General features: G+C 43.5%; 2 protein-coding genes across 2 annotated transcripts in view; both read left to right on the top strand.

Annotated features, from left to right (window-relative positions):
• The window catches only part of PAK3 (p21 (RAC1) activated kinase 3), a 429164-nt gene that overhangs the window by 193375 nt on the left and 215859 nt on the right, over window positions 1-19930 (top strand). The window lies entirely within an intron of this gene.
• On the top strand, window positions 4502-4945 carry LOC113888094 (protein FAM209A-like). Its single transcript, XM_027535419.1, has one exon. The coding sequence runs from the start codon at window positions 4502-4504 to the stop codon at window positions 4943-4945; it is 444 nt and encodes a 147-aa protein (XP_027391220.1).

Here is a 19930-nt window from a genome sequence, read left to right as displayed (position 1 = left end):
AATTGGGAAATTAGTATTTTTTGGGGGGGTTGAGGAAATATTATTTTATTCATTAATCATCTTAAAATTAATCATGTTTTAAATATTTATGACCTTACAATGAAATGAAATATGCTTAGCCTGAAGTCTCTGGACAACACTGGCCAGGCAAGGTCCCTGTGTTCCAAACTCTTTGGCTTAAAAGGACTCCAGTTAGAATTGTCTTGTCTTTTTCCTCTCTCCCTACATATGCCTTCTTGGCTGATTTGTATTATCAGGTAGAAATTGACTCTGAAGGCTTTGACAGGTAAGGAGAAAAAAGCAAGGATGTGAGGTAAAGTAAACATGTTGTTTATTTTGCTTTTCTTTCTTGGAGGGGACCACTTCTCTCCAAATCCATTGGCCTGGTAAAGCTGTGAGTACTATCCTGACCTCTGGCATCCCAACACAGAAGTAGACAGTACCTCTCATCTGGACAGCCAGAGCCCTTCACCAGATAGGGAAATTAGCATTTTAGAAGGAAACAAATACTATGGATAAAGCAAAAAATGCAGATAGGGAGCAAGAGAGGGTCAGTTTTAAAACATGTTGGTTATGTCAGGCTTCCCTGAGAAGGTGACATTTGAATGAAGACTTTAAAGAAGAGAGAGAACAAGAGCCCCACAAAGTCAGCCACAGTGAATAGCAAGGGCAAAGGTCCTGAGGCCAGACCCGTTTAAGGAACAGCCGGAAGCCTAGTGTGACTAGAATAGAGCTGCACAAAGTAAGGTTGCCTCTTGCTGGGATCTTAGACAATGGACAGAGCGTGGCCACCAGGGAAGGCTCAGGGAAGTCAAACAGTAGGCAACCAAATAGGGGACCCACCAGGGCCTTCCCAGGTGGCACTAGTGGCAAAGAACCTGCCTTGCCACTGCAGGAGACATAAGAGATGTGGATTTGATCCCCTGGATCAGGAAGATCCCCTGGAGGAGGGTTTTGGCGACCCACTCCAGTATTCTTGCCTAGAGATCCCATGGACCGAGGAGCCTGAAGGGCTACAGTCCAGGGGGTTGCAAAGAGTCAGACACGACTAAAGCGACTTAGCATGCACACAGAGGACCTGCCATTGACCTCTGTTTCCAGCTGAGTCAGTGATGACAAGAAGCATGAAGGGAAGGAAAAGAGCAGGGAAGTGAAATCACTGAAATCTAGAATCCTTATCCAATTTCCTGGTGAGGAAACAAATCATTATTAAGCACCATAATGAGTTTCTGAATCTCCTGTGCTTGATTCCTCACCAATCAGTGAACTCTAATTAATGCTGAGTGTGGTGGTAACACCACAGCCAGAGCCATCTTCATGATTTTGCCTTAATAAGTGTCTTTGGCAGCATAGAAGGGTGTTCTGATTTTCTTGTCCTAATAAGTGGAACTGAAAAAAGTCCAGAGCATTATTCTGGTTTCATTTATATGTAGTATCAGAAGTCCCGAGTCATCCAATTAGCATCATTTGGATATTTGGGGCCTAGTAGTGCATGCAGAACGGAGAAGGCGATGGCACCCCACTCCAGTACTCTTGACTGGAAAATCCCATGGACGGAGGAGCTGGTAGGCTGCAGTCCATGGGGTCGAGAAGAGTCGGACACAATTGAGCGACTTCACTTTCACTTTCATGCAACTGGAGAAGGAAATGGCAACCCACTCCACTGTTCTTGCCTGGAGAATCCCAGGGACGGGGAAGCCTGGTGGGCTGCTGTCTATGGAGTCACACAGTCAGACATGACTGAAGTGACTTAGCAGCAGCAGCAGCAGCAGCAAGGCATGCAGTAAACAGAGCGCGAGCAATCATGCCACATGGGAAGCAGCCTCTAGGCCTGATGTGTACCTGAGAAAAACGGGCTGAGTACCAGATAGGGTCCCTGGAGCCTCCCCAGCTGGCAGCCATGGCCCAGGATGCTCTCTCGCCCATGCAGGAGCAGAAAATCCACATAGGGAAAAGCAGCCTACTGATGGGAGGCTTGTAGACAGCAGTGTTTTCAGAACATCTCAGCTCATCCTGAGATCCACACCAATGTGGTGGCCTTGTTCTTACAGTGTGATAAAGAATAGAATGAGAGGATTTAGTGGATAGTGTTCTCAAAAATGTGAAATATCCATTTCTGTAAGGTATTGCTATGCACGCATGCTAAGTTACTTCAGTCGGGTTTGACTCTTTGCAGTCCTATGGATGGTAGCCCGCCAGGCTCCTCTGTCCATGAGATTTTCCAGGCAAGAATACTGGAGTGGGTTGCCATTCCCTTCTCCAGAGGATCTTCTCAACCCATGGATTGAATCCTGTGGGGTCGAATTCCAGCCTCTTACATGTCCTGCATCGGCAGGCAGGTTCGCTACCACTAGAACCGCCTGGGAAGCCCTAGTGTCACTACATATGTATTACCATTATTGTTATTATGCACCATGGGAGGAATTAAGAAAGTAGGACACCTGCAACCATAGTGTTTTCAGCATTCCTGCATCTCTAATGTTATAGAGGAGGCCATTATCCTCTTTTTGAGAAACAACAGCTACCATGTTAAGCACTTACTATGTGCCAGGAGTAAAGGCTTGCATACATGATCTCATTTAGTCCTCACAGCAATCCCATGAAGTAGGTACTGCTCTCCATTTAAAGTCGGGTATGTGAGGCTCAGAGATGTTAACTAACTTGCCCAAGGTAACACAATAAGTCATTAGCATCAGAGTTTACCGGCAGGAGACTAGCTCTAGGATTCTGTATCCTTATCTCAGTGCTAAAAGGCGTTTGAAATAGCACATGCAAGACACACATACCCCAAGTGGTAGATGTGGATCTCTAAGAGGAAGACACCAGTTTCACCCTTTGGGCTCCATACATGGCTGGCTGTAGAAGAAAGACCCCCAAGCAAGTGGAACACTCCAGCTGGGAGTGATTGTGGAGAGAAGTGGGGCACTTGGATGCTTGGGGGTGGGGTGCTGTGGGGGTATCTGGCTTCCCAATTGGGAAGACTAGGCTCAGGACAAGAGTGACAGACCAACTCTGAATTGCAGAAACACCCAGAGTAGCAGTCACCAACTTCATCGCGGTCCTTGTGCCTGTGAGGCAGCTACAGGCACAGAGAGGTGCTGAGGCTTGCCTAAGGTCACACAGCTCGCAAGAGGGTGGGTGCAGTGTAGAACCCTGGTCTTCAGGCTCCAGTTCGGTGCTCTTGCTGCCACTCCACTCCCACTGGCCCCTCAGGTTCAGTGCACAGCAGTCAGAGGGAAGCCACGTCTTTGTGAGTGAAGCTATTGTCTGGATGGTGGTTCTCAGTATTGCCCAGAGACCTGCAGAAGTGGCAGTCTTCAAGTCCCACCCAGGACTGACTGGGGACTGAGATCCAGCAAAATGGGACTTTGCAAGCCCTCTAGGAGACCCTGATACACACTCAAGTGTGAAAACCACCGGCCCAGACAGAAAGGCACAGTGCCGAGTGCTGCAGCCATAGACGTGCATTCGGATCTTCAACTCGCACAGCACAAAGAAGGGTCGTCTTCCTAGAGAAGGACAGTGAAAAGGAACACAGCTCTCAAGCCACACCTGCAGAGCAAGGTCACCTTCCAACACATGTGGCGGTTAGACATGCACAGACGGGGAGGAGGAGTGCAGCCAGTACTTGCTCATCCACAGGTGCATCAGACAGTGTAGTTTTGCCAACTCAGCAACTCCCCAGAGATGTGCCAGTTCCACTGCTTGTTGCCCAGGAGGTGCATCCCTGCCCTCTGGGAAATTGCCATGCAGGATCATAGAACCTCTGATCTGGGAGGGATCTTAGAGAGTACCTACCTCATTGCCCACCCCTACTGCATCACTGGTGATGCCCCTGACTTTCCTTCTCCAGAGGAACCTGGCAGGCTACAGTCCATGGGGAGGCAAAGAGTCAGACAGGACTTAGCACTGAGCACAATCATTTTTAGGACAGTGGTAGGCCACACAAAACATCAGTGGCTCCTAGTTTGTGGCCTCTGGTTTAATATCTTTCTTTCCCACTTGGCTGTCTGCTCCACAGGGGCACATGCCCCTGGTTCTGCTCTGCTCACCACAGTGTCTGGATTCAACAAATGGAAAAATAAAAATAGAAAATGGACCCACCCTCCCAGTAGAACACCAGGTTCAGAAAGAATACACTGGCATGGGGATGGCACTCTGTCACTCGCCTCTTTTTCAATTGCCCACTGGAAATGGCCCCATGTCCCTTTAAGCCCTACTCCCGGTTGACCCCTGCAGGCCTCCTTACCCTCTGCCCTGAAGTCATACCCTGGCCACATGGGTTCTGGTGGGGGTGGGGCCCTCTGTGACGTCACCAAGGGCCCAGCCCTGCCTGGTGCTCAGTCTCCAGGTGCCAGCGCAGACCAGCGCACCAGGAGCCACTTGGTCTCAGCTCACGATGCGCTCTGTAATATGGTTATTTTTTTGGCCTACGTTTATCTCGTTTGTCTTTGCCTATGTGTTTTATGTTCTGAGAGATGAAGCCGAAGAACTGCCGAGGATGGTGCCCAGTGGAAGGCACTTCCGCGTTCGGCAGAATCAACCAGAGTATGCCCCAGGCTGGTTTGGGAGCAAGTGGCACTGGCTGTTAATCTTCCTCATGTTTTTGGTGATCCTGAAGTTTCCTGGAGGCGATGACAAAAGTAATGCGGGCACTCCTCCTGGCCGTCAGGGCTGTTCATCTGGCTCTCCAGGAAGAAAGAAGATAAGGCCTTCCCCCTACAAAGACTCTATGTGCGGTGCCTTAACCCAGTCCGAGACGTCACTGATGAACCTTATGTCCAGGGTGAAGAATATGAAACTCACTGTGGCAACCGGTGATCAATGCCAATGTCCCAATATCGAGGTTCCTGGTGACGCACGGAATAATGTTACAATACTTGAGGTATGGGACACCGGAGACCCGGATGAAGTGGATTTTCACATCAAAGAAGAAAAGGAGTAGTTGAGTGTTGACAAAGTGTATCCAAACTAATAAAAGTATTTTGCAGCAAAAGGAAAAATGCCTCTGATATTTTTTATTCAGGCTACAATTTTACCTTTTCCAGAATGTGGTATAATTGGTATCATGCAGTGTTTTCCAGACTGAGAGACCTGCGTTCGATCCCTGGCTTGGGAAGATCCCCTGGAGAAGGGAAAGGCTACCCACTCCAGTATTCTGGCCTGGAGAATTCCATGGACTGTACAGTCTATGGAGTCACAAAGAGTCGGACACGACTGAGTGACTTTCACTTTCACAGTGTATACCCTTTCCCAGAGTAGCTTATTATACTTTTATAACATTCATTAAGGTATCATCCATTTATTTTTGTGATTTGATAGCCCATTTATTTTTATTCTTGAATAATATTATGTTATATTGATGTTCTGTAGTTAGTTTAAACATTCTGCTAGTAAAGGACATTTTGGTAGCCTCCAATTTGTGTGTGTGTGTGTGAGAGAGAGAGAGAGGGAATGAGTTAAGCTTTATAAAATTCATGTCCATGTTTCTGTGTGGGCATTAGCTTTCAAATCATTTGGTGAACTATCTAGGAGCAAAATAGCTAGATCATAGAGTATGACAATGTTTAGCTATGTTAGACATTGCTTCCAAAGTAACTGTACCATTTTGCATTCCCACTAACAACAAATGAGAGTTCCTGTTGTTTCTCATCTTTGCCAGTAACTGGTTTTGTCAGATTTTTGTATTTGGCCATTCCAAAGGGACTAGATCTGATAGATAGAATGCCTGATGAACTATGGACTGAGGTTCGTGACACTGTACAGGAGACAGGGATCAAGACCATCCCCATGGAAAAGAAATGCAAAAAAGCAAAATGGCTGTCTGGGGAGGCCTCACAAATAGCTGTGAAAAGAAGAGAAGCGACAAGCAAAGGAGAAAAGGAAAGATATAAACATCTGAATGCAGAGTTCCAAAGAATAGCAAGGAGAAATAAGAAAGCCTTCCTCAGAGATCAATGCAAAGAAATAGAGGAAAATAACAGAATGGGAAAGACTAGAGATCTCTTCAAGAAAATCAGAGATACCAAGGGAACATTTCATGCGAAGATGGGCTTGATAAAGGACAGAAATGGTAGGGACCTAACAGAAGCAGAAGATATTAAGAAGAGGTGGCAAGAATACACAGAAGAACTGTGCAAAAAAGATCTTCACGACACAGATAATCTCGATGGTGTGATCACTCACCTAGAGCCAGACATCCTGGAATGTGAAGTCAAGGGGGCCTTAGAAAGCATCACTATGAACAAAGCTAGTGGAGGTGATGGAATTCCAGTTGAGCTATTTCAAATCCTGAAAGATGATGCTGTGTAAGTGTTGCACTCAATATGCCAGCAAATTTGGAAAACTCAGCAGTGGCCACAGGACTGGAAAAGGTCAGTTTTCATTCCAATCCCAAAGAAAGGCAATGCCAAAGAATGCTCAGACTACCACACAAGTGCACTCATCTCACACGCTAGTAAAGTAATGCTGAAAATTCTCCAAGTCAGGCTTCAGCAGTACATGAGCCATGAATTTCCAGATGTTCAAGCTCGTTTTAGAAAAGGCAGAGGAACCAGAGATCAAATTGCCAACATCTGCTGGATCATAGAAAAAGGAAGAGAGTTCCAGGAAAACATCTATTTCTGCTTTATTAACTATGCCAAAGCCTTTGACTGTGTGGATCACAATAAACTGTGGAAAATTCTTCAAGAGATGGGAATACCAGACCACCTGACCTCCCTCTTGAGAAACCTGTATGCAGATCAGGAAGCAACAGTTAGAACTGGACATGGAACAACAGACAGGATCCAAATAAGAAAAGGAGTACATCAAGGCTGTATATTGTCACCCTGCTTATTTAACTTATATGCAGAGTACATCATGAGAAACGCTGGACTGGAAGAAGCACAAGCTGGAATCAAAATTACCGGGAGAAATATCAATAACCTCAGGTATGCAGATGACACCAACCTTATGGCAGAATGTGAAGAGGAACTAAAAAGCCTCTTGATGAAAGTGAAAGAGGAGAGTGAAAAAGTTGGCTTAATGAGGTGGATGAAACTGGAGCCTATTATACAGAGTGAAGTAAGCCAGAAAGAAAAATACCAATACAGTATACTAATGCATATATATGGAATTTAGAAAGATGGTAACAATAACCCTGTGTACGAGACAGCAAAGAGACACTGATGTATAGAACAGTCTTATGGACTCTGTTGGAGAGGGAGAGGGTGGGAAGATTTGGGAGAATGGCAGTGAAACCTGTATAATATCATGTATGAAACGAGTTGCCAGTCCAGGTTCGATGCACTATACTGGATGCTTGGGGCTGGTGCACTGGGACGACCCAGAGGGATGGTATGGGGAGGGAGGAGGGAGGAGGGAGGAGGGTTCAGGATGGGGAACACATGTATACCTGTGGTGGATTCATTTCGATATTTGGCAAAACTAATACAATTTTGTAAAGTTTAAAAATAAAATAAAATTCAAAAAATTTTTCAAAAAAAAAAAAAAAAGCTCAACATTCAGAAAACTAAGATCATGGCATCTGGTCCCATCACTTCATGGGAAATAGATGGGGAAACAGTGGAACAGTGTCAAACTTTATTTTTGGGGGCCCAAAATCTCTGCAGATGGTGATTGCAGCCATGAAATTAAAAGATGCTTACTGCTTGGAAGAAAAGTTATGACCAATCTAGATAGCATATTCAAAAGCAGAGTCATTACTTTGCCAACAAAGGTCCGTGTAGTCAAGGCTATGTTTTTTTCCAGTGGTCATGTATGGATGTGAGAGTTGGACTGTGAAGAAAGCTGAGTGCCGAAGAATTGATGCTTTTGAACTGTGGTGTTGGAGAAGACTCTTGAGAGTCCCTTGGACTGCAAGGAGATCCAACCAGTCCATTCTAAAGGAGATCAGTCCTGGGTGTTCTTTGGAAGGACTGATGCTAAAGCTGAAACTCCAGTACTTTGGCCACCTCATGCGAAGAGTTGACTCATTGGAAAAGACTCTGATGCTGGGAGGGATTGGGGACAGGAGGAGAAGGGGATGACAGAGGATGAGATGGCTGGATGGCATCGCTGACTCGATGGACGTGAGTTTGAGTGAACTCCGGGAGTTGGTGATGGACAGGGAGGCTTGGCGTGCTGCAATTCATGGGGTTGCAAAGAATCGGACACGACTGAGCGAATGAACTGAACTGAACTGAACTGAATTAGTGTGTAATGGTATCTCATTGTTTTGTTTTCACCAGTCTACTCTGAAAAGTTATCTTAATTCCATATTTCCATTGTAGCATTTCCATTGTGTTTTATTACCATAAATTCTTCAGGCGTTTTATCTTTAATCTGAGGTTTAAATAGATCATCTGCTCAGGGAAACTTCTGCTGCTGTTTATACCATCAGTTATTACTTTGCTAAATTAGTCCTCTAATAATTTTTTCATGAATGACTCATAACTTTAAATCATGTATATTGGAAAATACTTATTTTTAATTCACAATACTGACCACATTTTCTTTTCTTGAGTATTGCTTTGTCCACTAAAGTTTAGTGGCTCCACACAAAAGTTTAAGTTCAGCATTAACTTCTTCCTTTTTTTTTTTTTTTTGGTTTGTTTTGATTGTCTTATATACTTGCTAGATGGTAACCAAAGTTATATTAGTACCAGTTGCAGTTGCAGTAGTACGTTTACCCTGGAACTTTTACTTACAAGCATATATGTATTTTATCAGAATATTGACTTTATCTTATGTCTTCTTTGTATGGTTTTGAGAAGCTATATGCTCATTATTCAAGTATTTTTATAGTCTGTGCCTTTTCTCCACTGAGATTCAAATGAATCCATTTATATAATGTTAGATAGAGGGAATAATCATAAAATATGTTGATATAGTTACTAAGGGAGATATATTTTTAAAAGAACAGTAACTAAACTATTTGCTATTTGCTAGCAAAAATAATTTTCTCTCAGTGTATTTTGTAATTATGAAAGTCCAATTATTCTTGCATATAGTCTATATAATCAGAGAAGATATATTAGCAAGGACCTCAATCGAGCATAGATTTATAGAAAATCTAATGTTCGGTTTTTAACTAGTCTAACTCAGAGTCTTATTATGGTTCAGTTATCAACATTCTTGTTTTTCTGTCAGTAAAGAGAATGTGCTAGTTTTCTTGGGGGGAAGACCATTTTAATCAATATTTTCCTATGCTTTTGATTTTCAAGAAAACAGAAATCTTAAGACACTTGTTTTCAAGGGTCTGGTACTGTGCCTAATGAATATTTCTCTAATTAATATGTTATCATTAGTAAAACATACATTCTGTTTACTTCCAACACTGATTTAAAGTGACCTATGATAAAAGATGTATTAAATGTTTGGGATTGACATGTACAGACTGCTATATTTAAAATGGATAACCATCAAAGACCTACTGTATAGCTCAGAGAACTCTGCTGAATACACTGTAATAACTTAAATGGGAAAAGAATTTGAAAAAGGATAGATATATGTGTAACTGAATCACTTTGCTGTACACCTGAAGCTAATGCAACATTGTTAACTAATTATACTCCAATATACTACTTTGCCAACAAAGGTCCATCTAGTCAAGGCTATGGTTTTTCCTGTGGTCATGTATGGATGTGAGAGTTGGACTGTGAAGAAGGCTGAGTGCCGAAGAATTGATGCTTTTGAACTGTGGTGTTGGAGAAGACTCTTGAGAGTCCCTTGGACTGCAAGGAGATCCAACCAGTCCATTCTGAAGATCAGCCCTGGGATTTCTTTGGAAGGACTGATGCTAAAGCTGAAACTCCAGTACTTTGGCCACCTCATGCAAAGTGTTGACTCATTGGAAAAGACTCTGATGCAGGGAGGGATTGGGGACAGGAGGAGAAGGGGACGACAGAGGATGAGATGGCTGGATGGCATCACTGACTCGATGGACCTGAGTCTCAGTGAACTCTGGGAGTTGGTGTTGAACAGGGAGGCCTGGCGTGCTGCGATTCATGGGGTTGCAAAGAGTCGGACACGACTGAGTGACTGACCTGATCTGATAAAATTAAAAATTTTAAAAAAGAAAATAAACTTTCATAGAAGACAAAGATAGCAATATAAACTAAAAAAACATTGAGAATGAGGCAAAATATTATTGTACTTCACGGTATACTAGCTTTATCAATATAAATATAGTCATTATTTGAAATGGAAGGAAATTAACTCAGCATTGCTCTTTCACATAAAGGCATATAAATGCATATTCAGATATAGATACAAACAATAATGGCATTTTTATCAACCATTCATCTCCTTGTATGTTGTCCATTATAATAGAATCTGTTTGTTGTCTCTCTTAATATAGTGGTATCCTCTTTCATATATCAGATGTTTGTTAAGCACCTACTATGTGTCAGAGTGTTTCAGGCACTGGAGATACAGTGGTAAAAAATTCCTTGTCCTCATGGAATTTATATTTTATTCTCAATTTAGGTAGAGATAAGCAAAGAAGCCAAATATATCATGTAATCACTAAGGACTATGGAGATAAAACAGGCAGAGGGAAAAAGAACTCAGTTAGCTAAACATACATGGAATTAGAAAGAACACTAACTTGTTCTATATTTTTCATTTTTGTCACTAATATAAGAAATCTAAGACTCTGTGGAACTGACATTGAGAAAATCATGCCCAGAATTATATCTTATTAGTCAATGCAGTGTTTAAAGTGGACATGGTGAGTTTTTAGCCACATCTTCAAAATATACATTCTTCATGTATTTTACAGGCAATCTTCTTTTTTAAAGTTGAAATACAGTCCATGGGGTCGGAAAGAGTTGGACATGACTGAGGGACTAAGCACAGCACATAGTTGATTTACAATGTTGTTTTTTTAACTGTTTATATGCAATCTTAACCCTGTTATTGATGACGGATTTCTTTTGCCCTGATGGCTATCTCTTTGTAGAATCTTAATAAGTTTGAGATTAGAAACAAAGACTTTCCTGCAATGCATGTGGTCTTAGTTCTTTTACACATTTCTTATTGGATGTTTTAAGTTATAAAAAAAAATAGCACATTAATTTTTTGAAAATGACAACATATCTTATTCAGGAATAACTCTGGAACTTCATGAAAGAAGCTTATTTTCCCACTGTTAATTTTGCATGCCAAAATGCTCATATCATTAGTCATTTCTCTCAAATATATCCTTGCAATTTTTAACTGAACTGAGCCTATGAATTTAGTAATTTTCTAGTAGCAAATAAGATCCTACGGGAATGAGACACCAAGAAAAAGGTGGGGTTGGAGATAGTTTTGAGTATAGGTATAGGCCTAGGATTCAGGATGTTCCATTGTATTTCAAAAATATGTGGGAGATACCAGTTTTGGAAGAACAAGCCTTGTGCACTTTTAAAGTTTGTTTAGTGTTGGCTCGTTTCTGGCTATGCAGTGAAAGTAAAAGTATTAGTCACTCAGTCATGGCCAACTCTTTGTGACCCCATGGACTATAGCCCACCAGGCTCCTCTGTCAATGGAATTCTCCAGGCAAGGATACTGGTTGGGTTTACCATTTACTTCTCCAGGGGATACATACAATGTATATATTTAATATACATATTAAGTAACCAGAAAATGAAAATTCATGGTTGGAGAGAATATTAACCAAGTTTTAATAGTTCTAATGTGAAAGACAATGCCTTTGCTAGCTTGCATTAAGCGATGTGAAATATACTCTATGAAAACATTTCCCAAAGCTGGCCTTTTGTTACAAAAATTTGAGATATGTGCAATTCACACATCTTTGATCAATTTAAGCACATTCTGTCTTACTGGCAGGGACCAAAATCTGTAATCAGACAAGGAGTCCTCTGATGGGGGAGATGATAGAAATGGCAGTGACAGTGCACACGGGGTCCTAATTGAGGACGGTTATCTAGTAATACGGGGTGCCCTCCATTTGGACTCTGGCAGTAAGTTGAGTATTCTTTGGTTCCCAATCAGTGAAGTGAAAAATCATCCAGTTGTGTTTGACTCTTTGAGACTCCATGGACTATACAGTCCATGGAATTCTCCAGGCCAGAATACTAGAGTGGGTAGCCATTCTCCAGGGAATCTTCCCAACCCAGGGATCAAACTCAGGTCTCCCTCATTGCAGGCGGATTCTTTACCAGCTGAGCCACCAGGAATCCCAGTCAGGATGAGCACAGTTCAAAATGTTCTCAAGTCCTGGGCCAGGGGGAATGATCTCATTTGGGACATTATTAAGTTCCTGTGAAGAGGAAAGACATTAACCACTCACAAATATTTTGTCATTGACTAAACTGCAAAGATGTATCTGTTAAAGCCATCCATCTGAGTAGACTAGTTCTCTCGAATAGTAAAGAATGTCAATACATCCTAAAAGTGAGTCGATATGTCAGGCATTGACAGAGCTGCTTTGAAGCCAAATGATCTGCTTTGTGCATTCACCTTTCTTCCAAAATATATTCACCAACACATGCAAATCTGGACTCGGCCTCCTCTGATGGAGCCTTTTCAAAGTAAACTGAGTTTCTTTGGCTGCAGTGACACAGATGTTTGGGTGGGAGGAGGGGTGGAGGTGATGGTGGCCATGCTATTTCAAGGCTGGGGAAACGGGTGACCCAGCTAACTAAATGACATGAACTCCCTCACAGACATGCCAGGCTTCCCCTTCATCTGCTCATGGCTGGAAACAGAAGAGCTCCATTGAATCAATTAAAGCAACAAGTTAGATTGACCCAAATTCTTTCAGGAAATGCAAAAGCCTGCTGGCTCCTGGGATTAGCTGGAGTTTCCCAATTGCTCCCCATCTGTACATCACCTTTGGGTCCACTCTAGCTGCGGATGGCTACATCTGCTCACCTCAGTGGCTTGTTTTCCAAACCAAGGTAATTTGAGAACCGCCTAGTTCTAATCAAGCTTCTTTGAACTCTGGAGAAACTTTGTGGCCAGCCCAAAGAGAAATTTGGCCTTCTTCTGAATTGATTTGCTGCATCTCTGGCATTCTTTTCCACCACCTGCCCTTGCTCTTCTGCAATTCCAGGTGTTGTAGCCAACTTGTTAGACGCAGCTTCGTGGAGAACACAGCCCAGAGCAGGTACCATTCAAGGCTTCATTTCTTATAAAGAAAGAAGGATGGGGCCAAGTGGCTGTAGGGGAAATAGCAGCATGGAAAAATAACTGTTTTGTTCCCATTAGGGTAGTGGCTTCAGAAGAAGTGAAGAAAGGTCCAAGAACCTTATAAGCAATGACTGATGGCAGAACTCGGATTAAAGGAGACATGGGGCTTAGACAAATTATACTCAGGGCTCACTCTTTCAGCAATGGTTCCTACCCCTGTGATCTCTAGGGACCACAGAAAAAGCCTATGGCACACAGGTTCTTAAACCTGGCTGCACATTAGAATCTCCTGGAAAGCCTAAAACTGTATAGCACAGGGAGCTCAGCTCAGTGCTGTGATGACCTAGGTGGGTGGGATGTGGGGAGGTGGGAAGGAGGTTCTAGAGGGAGGGGGTATGTGTGTATATATATAGCTGCTTCACATTGTCGTACAGCAGAAACTAACACAACATTGTAAAGCAATTATACTCCAATGAAAATTTATTATAGGCACAAGCCCCTCCCTCAGAGAATCGTTCTTAATCGGTGTGGGGATAGGACCGTGGCATCGGCACTTTAAAAGCTCTCCAGATGAAAACCAGAATTGCTGTAAAGGACATCATTGAGCTGATTGACCACAATTGAGTATGGACTGTTTATTAGATCATATTGCTGTGTCAGTGTTAAAACTCCTGAACTTGATAACAAGATTGTGGTTACCTAAGAGGACGTTGTTGTTCTTAGGAAATACATGCTACAATATTTAGGAGTGAAGAACATGATGCCTGCAATTTAGGTGAATGGATTAAAGGGGGAAATACCATGTAGAAGCATAACAAGGGATGGATACAGCAAGTGGCAAAATGCTAACATTTGGCAAATCTGGGTGAGGGCTTACCCTGCTGGCAAGGGTTCCTTGTACTATTCTTAGAACTCTTCTGTTAGTTTAAAATGATTTCCAAATAAAAAAAAAAAAACCAATTCTAAAAAGTACCCCAGATGAAATAATGTACAACAACATTTAGAAACTACTGGATTCAGAAAAACAGAGAATGAGTACCTATTAAACAGCGGTTACAGTGCAAGCCTTTCTGAGTCACTGTCCTACACCAGTTCATCTCTCTTCTTTAATGGTCATGTAAATCTCCTGGGAGTCTGGTTAAAAACTGTTTCTGATTCAGGAAGTCTGAGCTGAGGCCTGAGATTCTGCATTTTTAATAGACTCTCTGGTGATGCCAGTGCCTCTGGTCCATGGGCCACACCTAGAATAGCAAAGCTCTACGACTGAATCACCCTGCCATCCACCTGTCAATCAATCAACATGTTTTTTGGAACCATCTCCTCTGGGCTCAGCAGTGTAGGAGAATCCCAAGCTCTGGGATCTAACCCCTGATGATCTGAAGTGGAACTGATGTAATAATAATAATAGAAAGAAACTGCACCACTAATGTAATATGTAATGTACTTGAACCATCCAGAAACTGTTCCCCCCACCCACCAGTCCATGGAAAAAATTATCTTCCACAAAACAGGTCCCTGGTGCCAAAAAGGTTGGGGACTGCTGCTCCAAGTGAAGTAGGGTGGGCCTGCAGAGCTCTGTGGATAGGTAGTCCATCCATCTTGACCCCTGGACTATGGCATCACCCTGTGAGTCATGTGGCTTGGCCCTGTCAGAGTCACTCTGATCCCCAGAACAGAATGGAGCCCAGCGGAAGAAGCTGAAACAAAGGCTGGCAGCACGTGGAAGGGGGGTAAGAAGCAAAACAGCCCATGATACAGGTCACAGGGGAAGTTCAGCCCCTCCTGGTGGGTGGCAGTTGGGGCCAAGCTGAGGCTCCAGCAGAGAGCAGCATAATTCTGATGAGGTGTCTGGGTACAGGCTGCCTGAATCTGGCTGCCTCCTCCAGCGTGGAGAGTCATTTCTTAGAGTTAGATGTCCAAGGAAGATTCTCGTTTCATGCTGACTGTGGCATGCTTCGAGTTTGTTGCTTTTGCTGTAAGAGGAGCCAAAATGTCTCTCCCCTGGTGGGAGCAGATGGAGCATAGCCCCTGCCTCCATCAGAATTTTCCAGGCCTTGCCTCCCTCCTTTCCCTCATGGCAGTGCCCTTCCCCTCTGCCTGCCTGCTGTGATCATGTTTTCCATGCACTGAATTAGAGGCCAGTCAGTTATTTGTATCTCCCCTGTTTACATCCAAATCAAGGCCAACTAATGGGTGCGCAGAAGGACCCAGCTGGGCTTTACTGAGCAGGCAGCCCCAGAGAAGTTTCTGGAAGACAATTGAGAAAGACCCGGCTAACAGGTCTGAGTTTGGATCAGAGTGTTGCCATCCAAGAGCTGTATAAACTTGAGCAAGTTATTTAACATCTCTGAGCTTTAGGTTTCTCATCTGTAAAGTGGGGCTGATGATAGCATTAAATTCATAGGGCACTGAACATCAAATGAGTTAGAGAGCTGAGCAGGAGCTTACTAGATGGAAGAGAGGCATTCATTTGATGGGGATTTATTGAGTTTCTTCTATGTATAGACATATGTGTGTGTTAGTCACTCAGTCATGTCCGACTCTTTGTGACTCCATGGACTGTAGCCCACCAGGCTCCTCTGTCCATGGGATTCTCCAGGCAAGAATACTGGAGTGGGTTGACATTTCTTTCTCCAGAAGATCTTCCTGACCCAGGGATCAAACCAAGGTCTCCTGCATTGCAGGCAGATTCTTTACTGTCTGAGCCACCAGGGAAGACCCATATGTATAAATATACTTTATACTGTTCTGAACCTGAAAGAGTGTAGGTGTTTGGTGCAGGAAGTGGAGAGCTTCAGTGCCTGGCTTTGGGTTTGAACCTGTACACTTCACTTACTAGGTGACTTTGTAGCAACTCCTGAACCTTTCTGGGGCTCCATTCTCTCATCTGTAAAATGGGTATGATAATAGTCCCTACCTCTGAGGATTGCTGTGAGGATTAAAGATGGGCTTAGAATGGGAGTTTAACAAGGATTAAGTGTTATTTGCAAAAGTTCCTGCAGTCGAGAGTCATAGGAGCTGCTTTGAGAAACCACACACACACTCATACACACGCATACACTATCACCACACGAGTGGGCAGCCCAGAGAGGACAGGTTACAGGAGAGACACAAATAGGCATTCATTGCCTGTTCGAGCCTCTTTGAACCTCAGGCCAGGGCCCATTTCTGCAAAAAATTCTCTCTGGGACTGTGGTGCCGTGAGCCCCTGGATTTTTTTTATATGGAAGTAAAATCCACATAACATGTAATTAACCATTTTTTTTTGGCCATGTTGTGCGACCTGTGGGATCTTAGTTCCCTGACCAGGGATCAAACCCGTGCCCTCTGCATTGGGAGTGCAGAGTCTTAACCACCAGCAAAGTTCCTACAAGTGACCATTCGAAAGTGAACAGTTCAGTGGCATTTAGTACAGTCACCGTGTTGGCTGCCCCCTGCCCCCTGAGTTCTTTAGAGTTGGTTTCCCCTTTCAACTGGCTGTATCCAGAGGAGGCAGCCCTCATTTGTTTTTGTCAGTCTTCCTGTCACTGTACCATACCTGTCTCCATTCCCACCTGGTTCCTCCCCCTCCATTTTTCCAATGGGCCTGTCTCTCTGCACCCTTCTACCTTTTAGGGAGACAGGAGTAGGTGTCTCTGGCTGACATCTACATTTAGGGAGAGAGAGGGAGTATGTTGACCCACTGGAAAGGTGCCAGCTCTGAAGGGTGGCACCAACAGAGTTCAGGTTGGAGCTGGTAAAGCCACTTTTTGATACGGATGAAAACAGGCACAACCCATTGTCGCTTCACCCTCCAGTGGCCCCAGGGACAGCAGACAATGCAAAAGGGATCACTACAAACTATTCAGACCTGAATATTCATTGGCAGGACTGATGCTGAAGCTGAAATTCCAATACTTTGGCCACCTGATGTGAAGAACTGACTCCTTGGAAAAGACCCTGATGCTGGGAAAGTTTGAAGGCAGGAGGAGAAGGGGATGACAGAGGATGAGATGGTTGGATGGCATCACCGACTCAATGGACATGAGTTTGAGCAAGCTCCGGGTGTTGGTGATGGACAGGGAGGCCTGGGGTGTTGCAGTCCATGGCGTCGCAAAGATTCGGACACAACCGAGTGACTGAACTGAACTGAATGGCCTCTCAGATCACTTTTTGTGATCGTGTCTTCCATCTTTGGGCTCCTCTTCCTTATGAATAAATTTGCTCTGTATCAAAGCATCTATTACAAAATAACCTTGGCAGGCTCCACAGCCTCACAAAGATCTACTTTGTATTTGTACTTGTGAACAAGAGCCACATCTTGAGTATTTTAAAACAGAAAAAGAATAGTTGATAGGTACGGAATTCTTCCAGGATGCAAAGCACTGTGCTAAATGCCCTGAACTCATAACTGCTCTATATGAAGTATCTCATAGGAGAGTTCTTACAGTGACTCAAGGAAGTAGGCAGTTTTGTCATGTATCTACATTTTATAGATGAAGAAATTCAGGCACAGAGCTGGTCAGTGACTCATCCAGGGCCACCTGGTGAATAAGTATCAAAATCCATGTTTTACGCCATGAAGTAATACTGTGCCCTCATAATCCCAGCATAGATGTTACTTAGTTGGCTGAACAGAAAAAAAAAAATGTGTATCAACCACATACAGTAGCTTCCTTCATTCACTGCCTCCTACCTTTTAGTTCTGGATCATGAATTTCCCAGCTTTATAACTTTGGCTGAGTCATGTAACCCCTATGAAAATGTTTCTTCATCTATATAATTGGGGTAATTTTCTTGTCTGATCTCCAACAGATTTGTGAGTATAAGATATACAATGATACAGGGAACATTATGTAAAGTGCTATGTCAATGTCAGGAATTACTATCATGAATAAATGGCTTCCTGGGATTGTGTAAGAGCTGCACAGTTGCAAGTTGGGAACTAGAGCTCCTGAGGTGCTCTGTAATAACCCTTGGGAGTAGCAAGTTTCTTGGGCTTAATCGAATCCCAGACAAGCCAATCCCATTTCTGCTCTTCAAGGCTGTGTGATCTTTTAAGCACTAGCCAGCTTCTCTGTATGCAGGTCAAGAAGCAACAATTAGAACTGGACATGGAACAACAGGCTGGTTCCAAATCGGGAAAGGAGTACATCAAGGATGTATATTGTCACCCTGCTTATTTAACTTATATGGAGAGTACATCATGAGAAATCCCCGGCTGGATGAAGCACAAGCTGGAATCAAGATTGCCGGGAGAAATATCAATAACCTCAGACATGCAGGTGACACCACCCTTATGGCAGAAAGTTAAGAAGAACTAAAGTGCCTCTTGATGAAAGTGAAAGAGGAGAGTGAAAAAGTTGGCTTAAAACTCAACATTCAGAAAACTAAGATTATGGCATCTGGTCCCATCACTTCATGGCAAATAGATGGGGAAACAATGGAAACAGTGACAGACTTTATTTTGGGGGGCTCCAAAATGCTGCAGATCAAGTGACGGCAGCCATGAAATTAAAAAACGCTTGCTCCTTAGAAGAAAAGCTATGACCAACCTAGACAGCATATTAATAAGCAGAGACGTTACTTTACCAACAAAGGCCCATCTAGTCAAAGCTATGGTTTTTCCAGTAGTCATGTATGGATATGAGAGTTGGACTATAAAGAAACCTGAGCACCAAAGACTTGATGCTTTTGAACTGTGGTGTTGGAGAAGACTCTTGAGAATCCCTTGGATTGCCAGGAGATCCAGCCAGTCAATCCTAAAGGAAATCAGTCCTGAAAATTCATTGGAAGGACTGAAGCTGAAGCTGAAACTCCAATACATTGGCCATCTGATTCGAAGAACCGACTCATTGGAAAAGACCCTGATGCTGGGAAAGATTGAAGGTGGGAGGACAAGGGGATGACAGAGGATGAGATGGTTGGAGGGCATCACTGACATAATGGACATGAGTTTGAGTAGGCTTCAGGAGTTGGTGATGGACAGGGAAGCCTGGGCTGCTGTAGTCCATGGCATCACAAAGAGTCAGACATGACTGAGTGACTGAACTGAACTGAACTTCTCTGAACTCCCTTCTGTGTCTTTCATCAAGTATAGTTGGGAGAGCACTAGGGGAATCCTCAGGGTTTGGTACAGCAAAGGATTAAATAAAGGCAGTTGAAGTCTTTTAAAGATGGCTCTGGCCTAGTCCATTTTCCCAAAATCACAGCATATCTATCACAGGGGTTGTCAAGCACATTAACTTGACATGATATGGCTGACAATGCCTTGCATGGTGTCAGTGCTGGCCTCACAGCACACGCTCAAAGGGGGATGACTCTTTTTGTGACTTGTTTTTCTTGGAGGGAAGGCAGAATGCAAAAGGAAGAGGGAGGTAGCAGCCAGGGGCAGGCAGTTTGGGCTGTTGGGCCTCCTGGACCACAAGGTTTGCCAATTCCCCCCTTTCCTTGAAATGAAGGTGTGACTTTGAAACTCAGTTGCTTCCTTTTTAAAGAATTAATTAATTTATTGTAATTGGAGGATAATTACTTTACAATATTGTGAAGGTTTTTGCCATACATAGATATGAATCACCCATGGGTGCACATGTGTCTCCCCACCCTGAACCCCCCTCCCACATCCCTCCCCATCCTATCCCTGTGGGTTGTCCTGGAGCACCAGCTTTGAGTGCCCTACTTCATGCATCAAACTTGCACTGGTCATCTGTTTTACATGTGGTAATATACATGTTTCACTGCTATACTCTCAAATCATCCCACCCTTGCCTTTTCCCACATAGCCCCAAAGTCTGTTCTTTACATCTGTGTCTCCTTTGCTGTCCTGCCT

Source organism: Bos indicus x Bos taurus, chromosome X (genome assembly GCF_003369695.1).
Source record: "Bos indicus x Bos taurus breed Angus x Brahman F1 hybrid chromosome X, Bos_hybrid_MaternalHap_v2.0, whole genome shotgun sequence".
NCBI lineage: Eukaryota > Metazoa > Chordata > Mammalia > Artiodactyla > Bovidae > Bos > Bos indicus x Bos taurus.
Note: the sequence above shows the minus strand (reverse complement) of the source record. Positions and strands in the feature narration are given on the sequence as shown.

Bases quoted from the DNA above. Each gene is read 5' to 3' on its own strand.
- LOC113888094 (XM_027535419.1), top strand. From the start codon at position 4,502: ATGGTGCCCAGTGGAAGGCACTTCCGCGTTCGGCAGAATCAACCAGAG.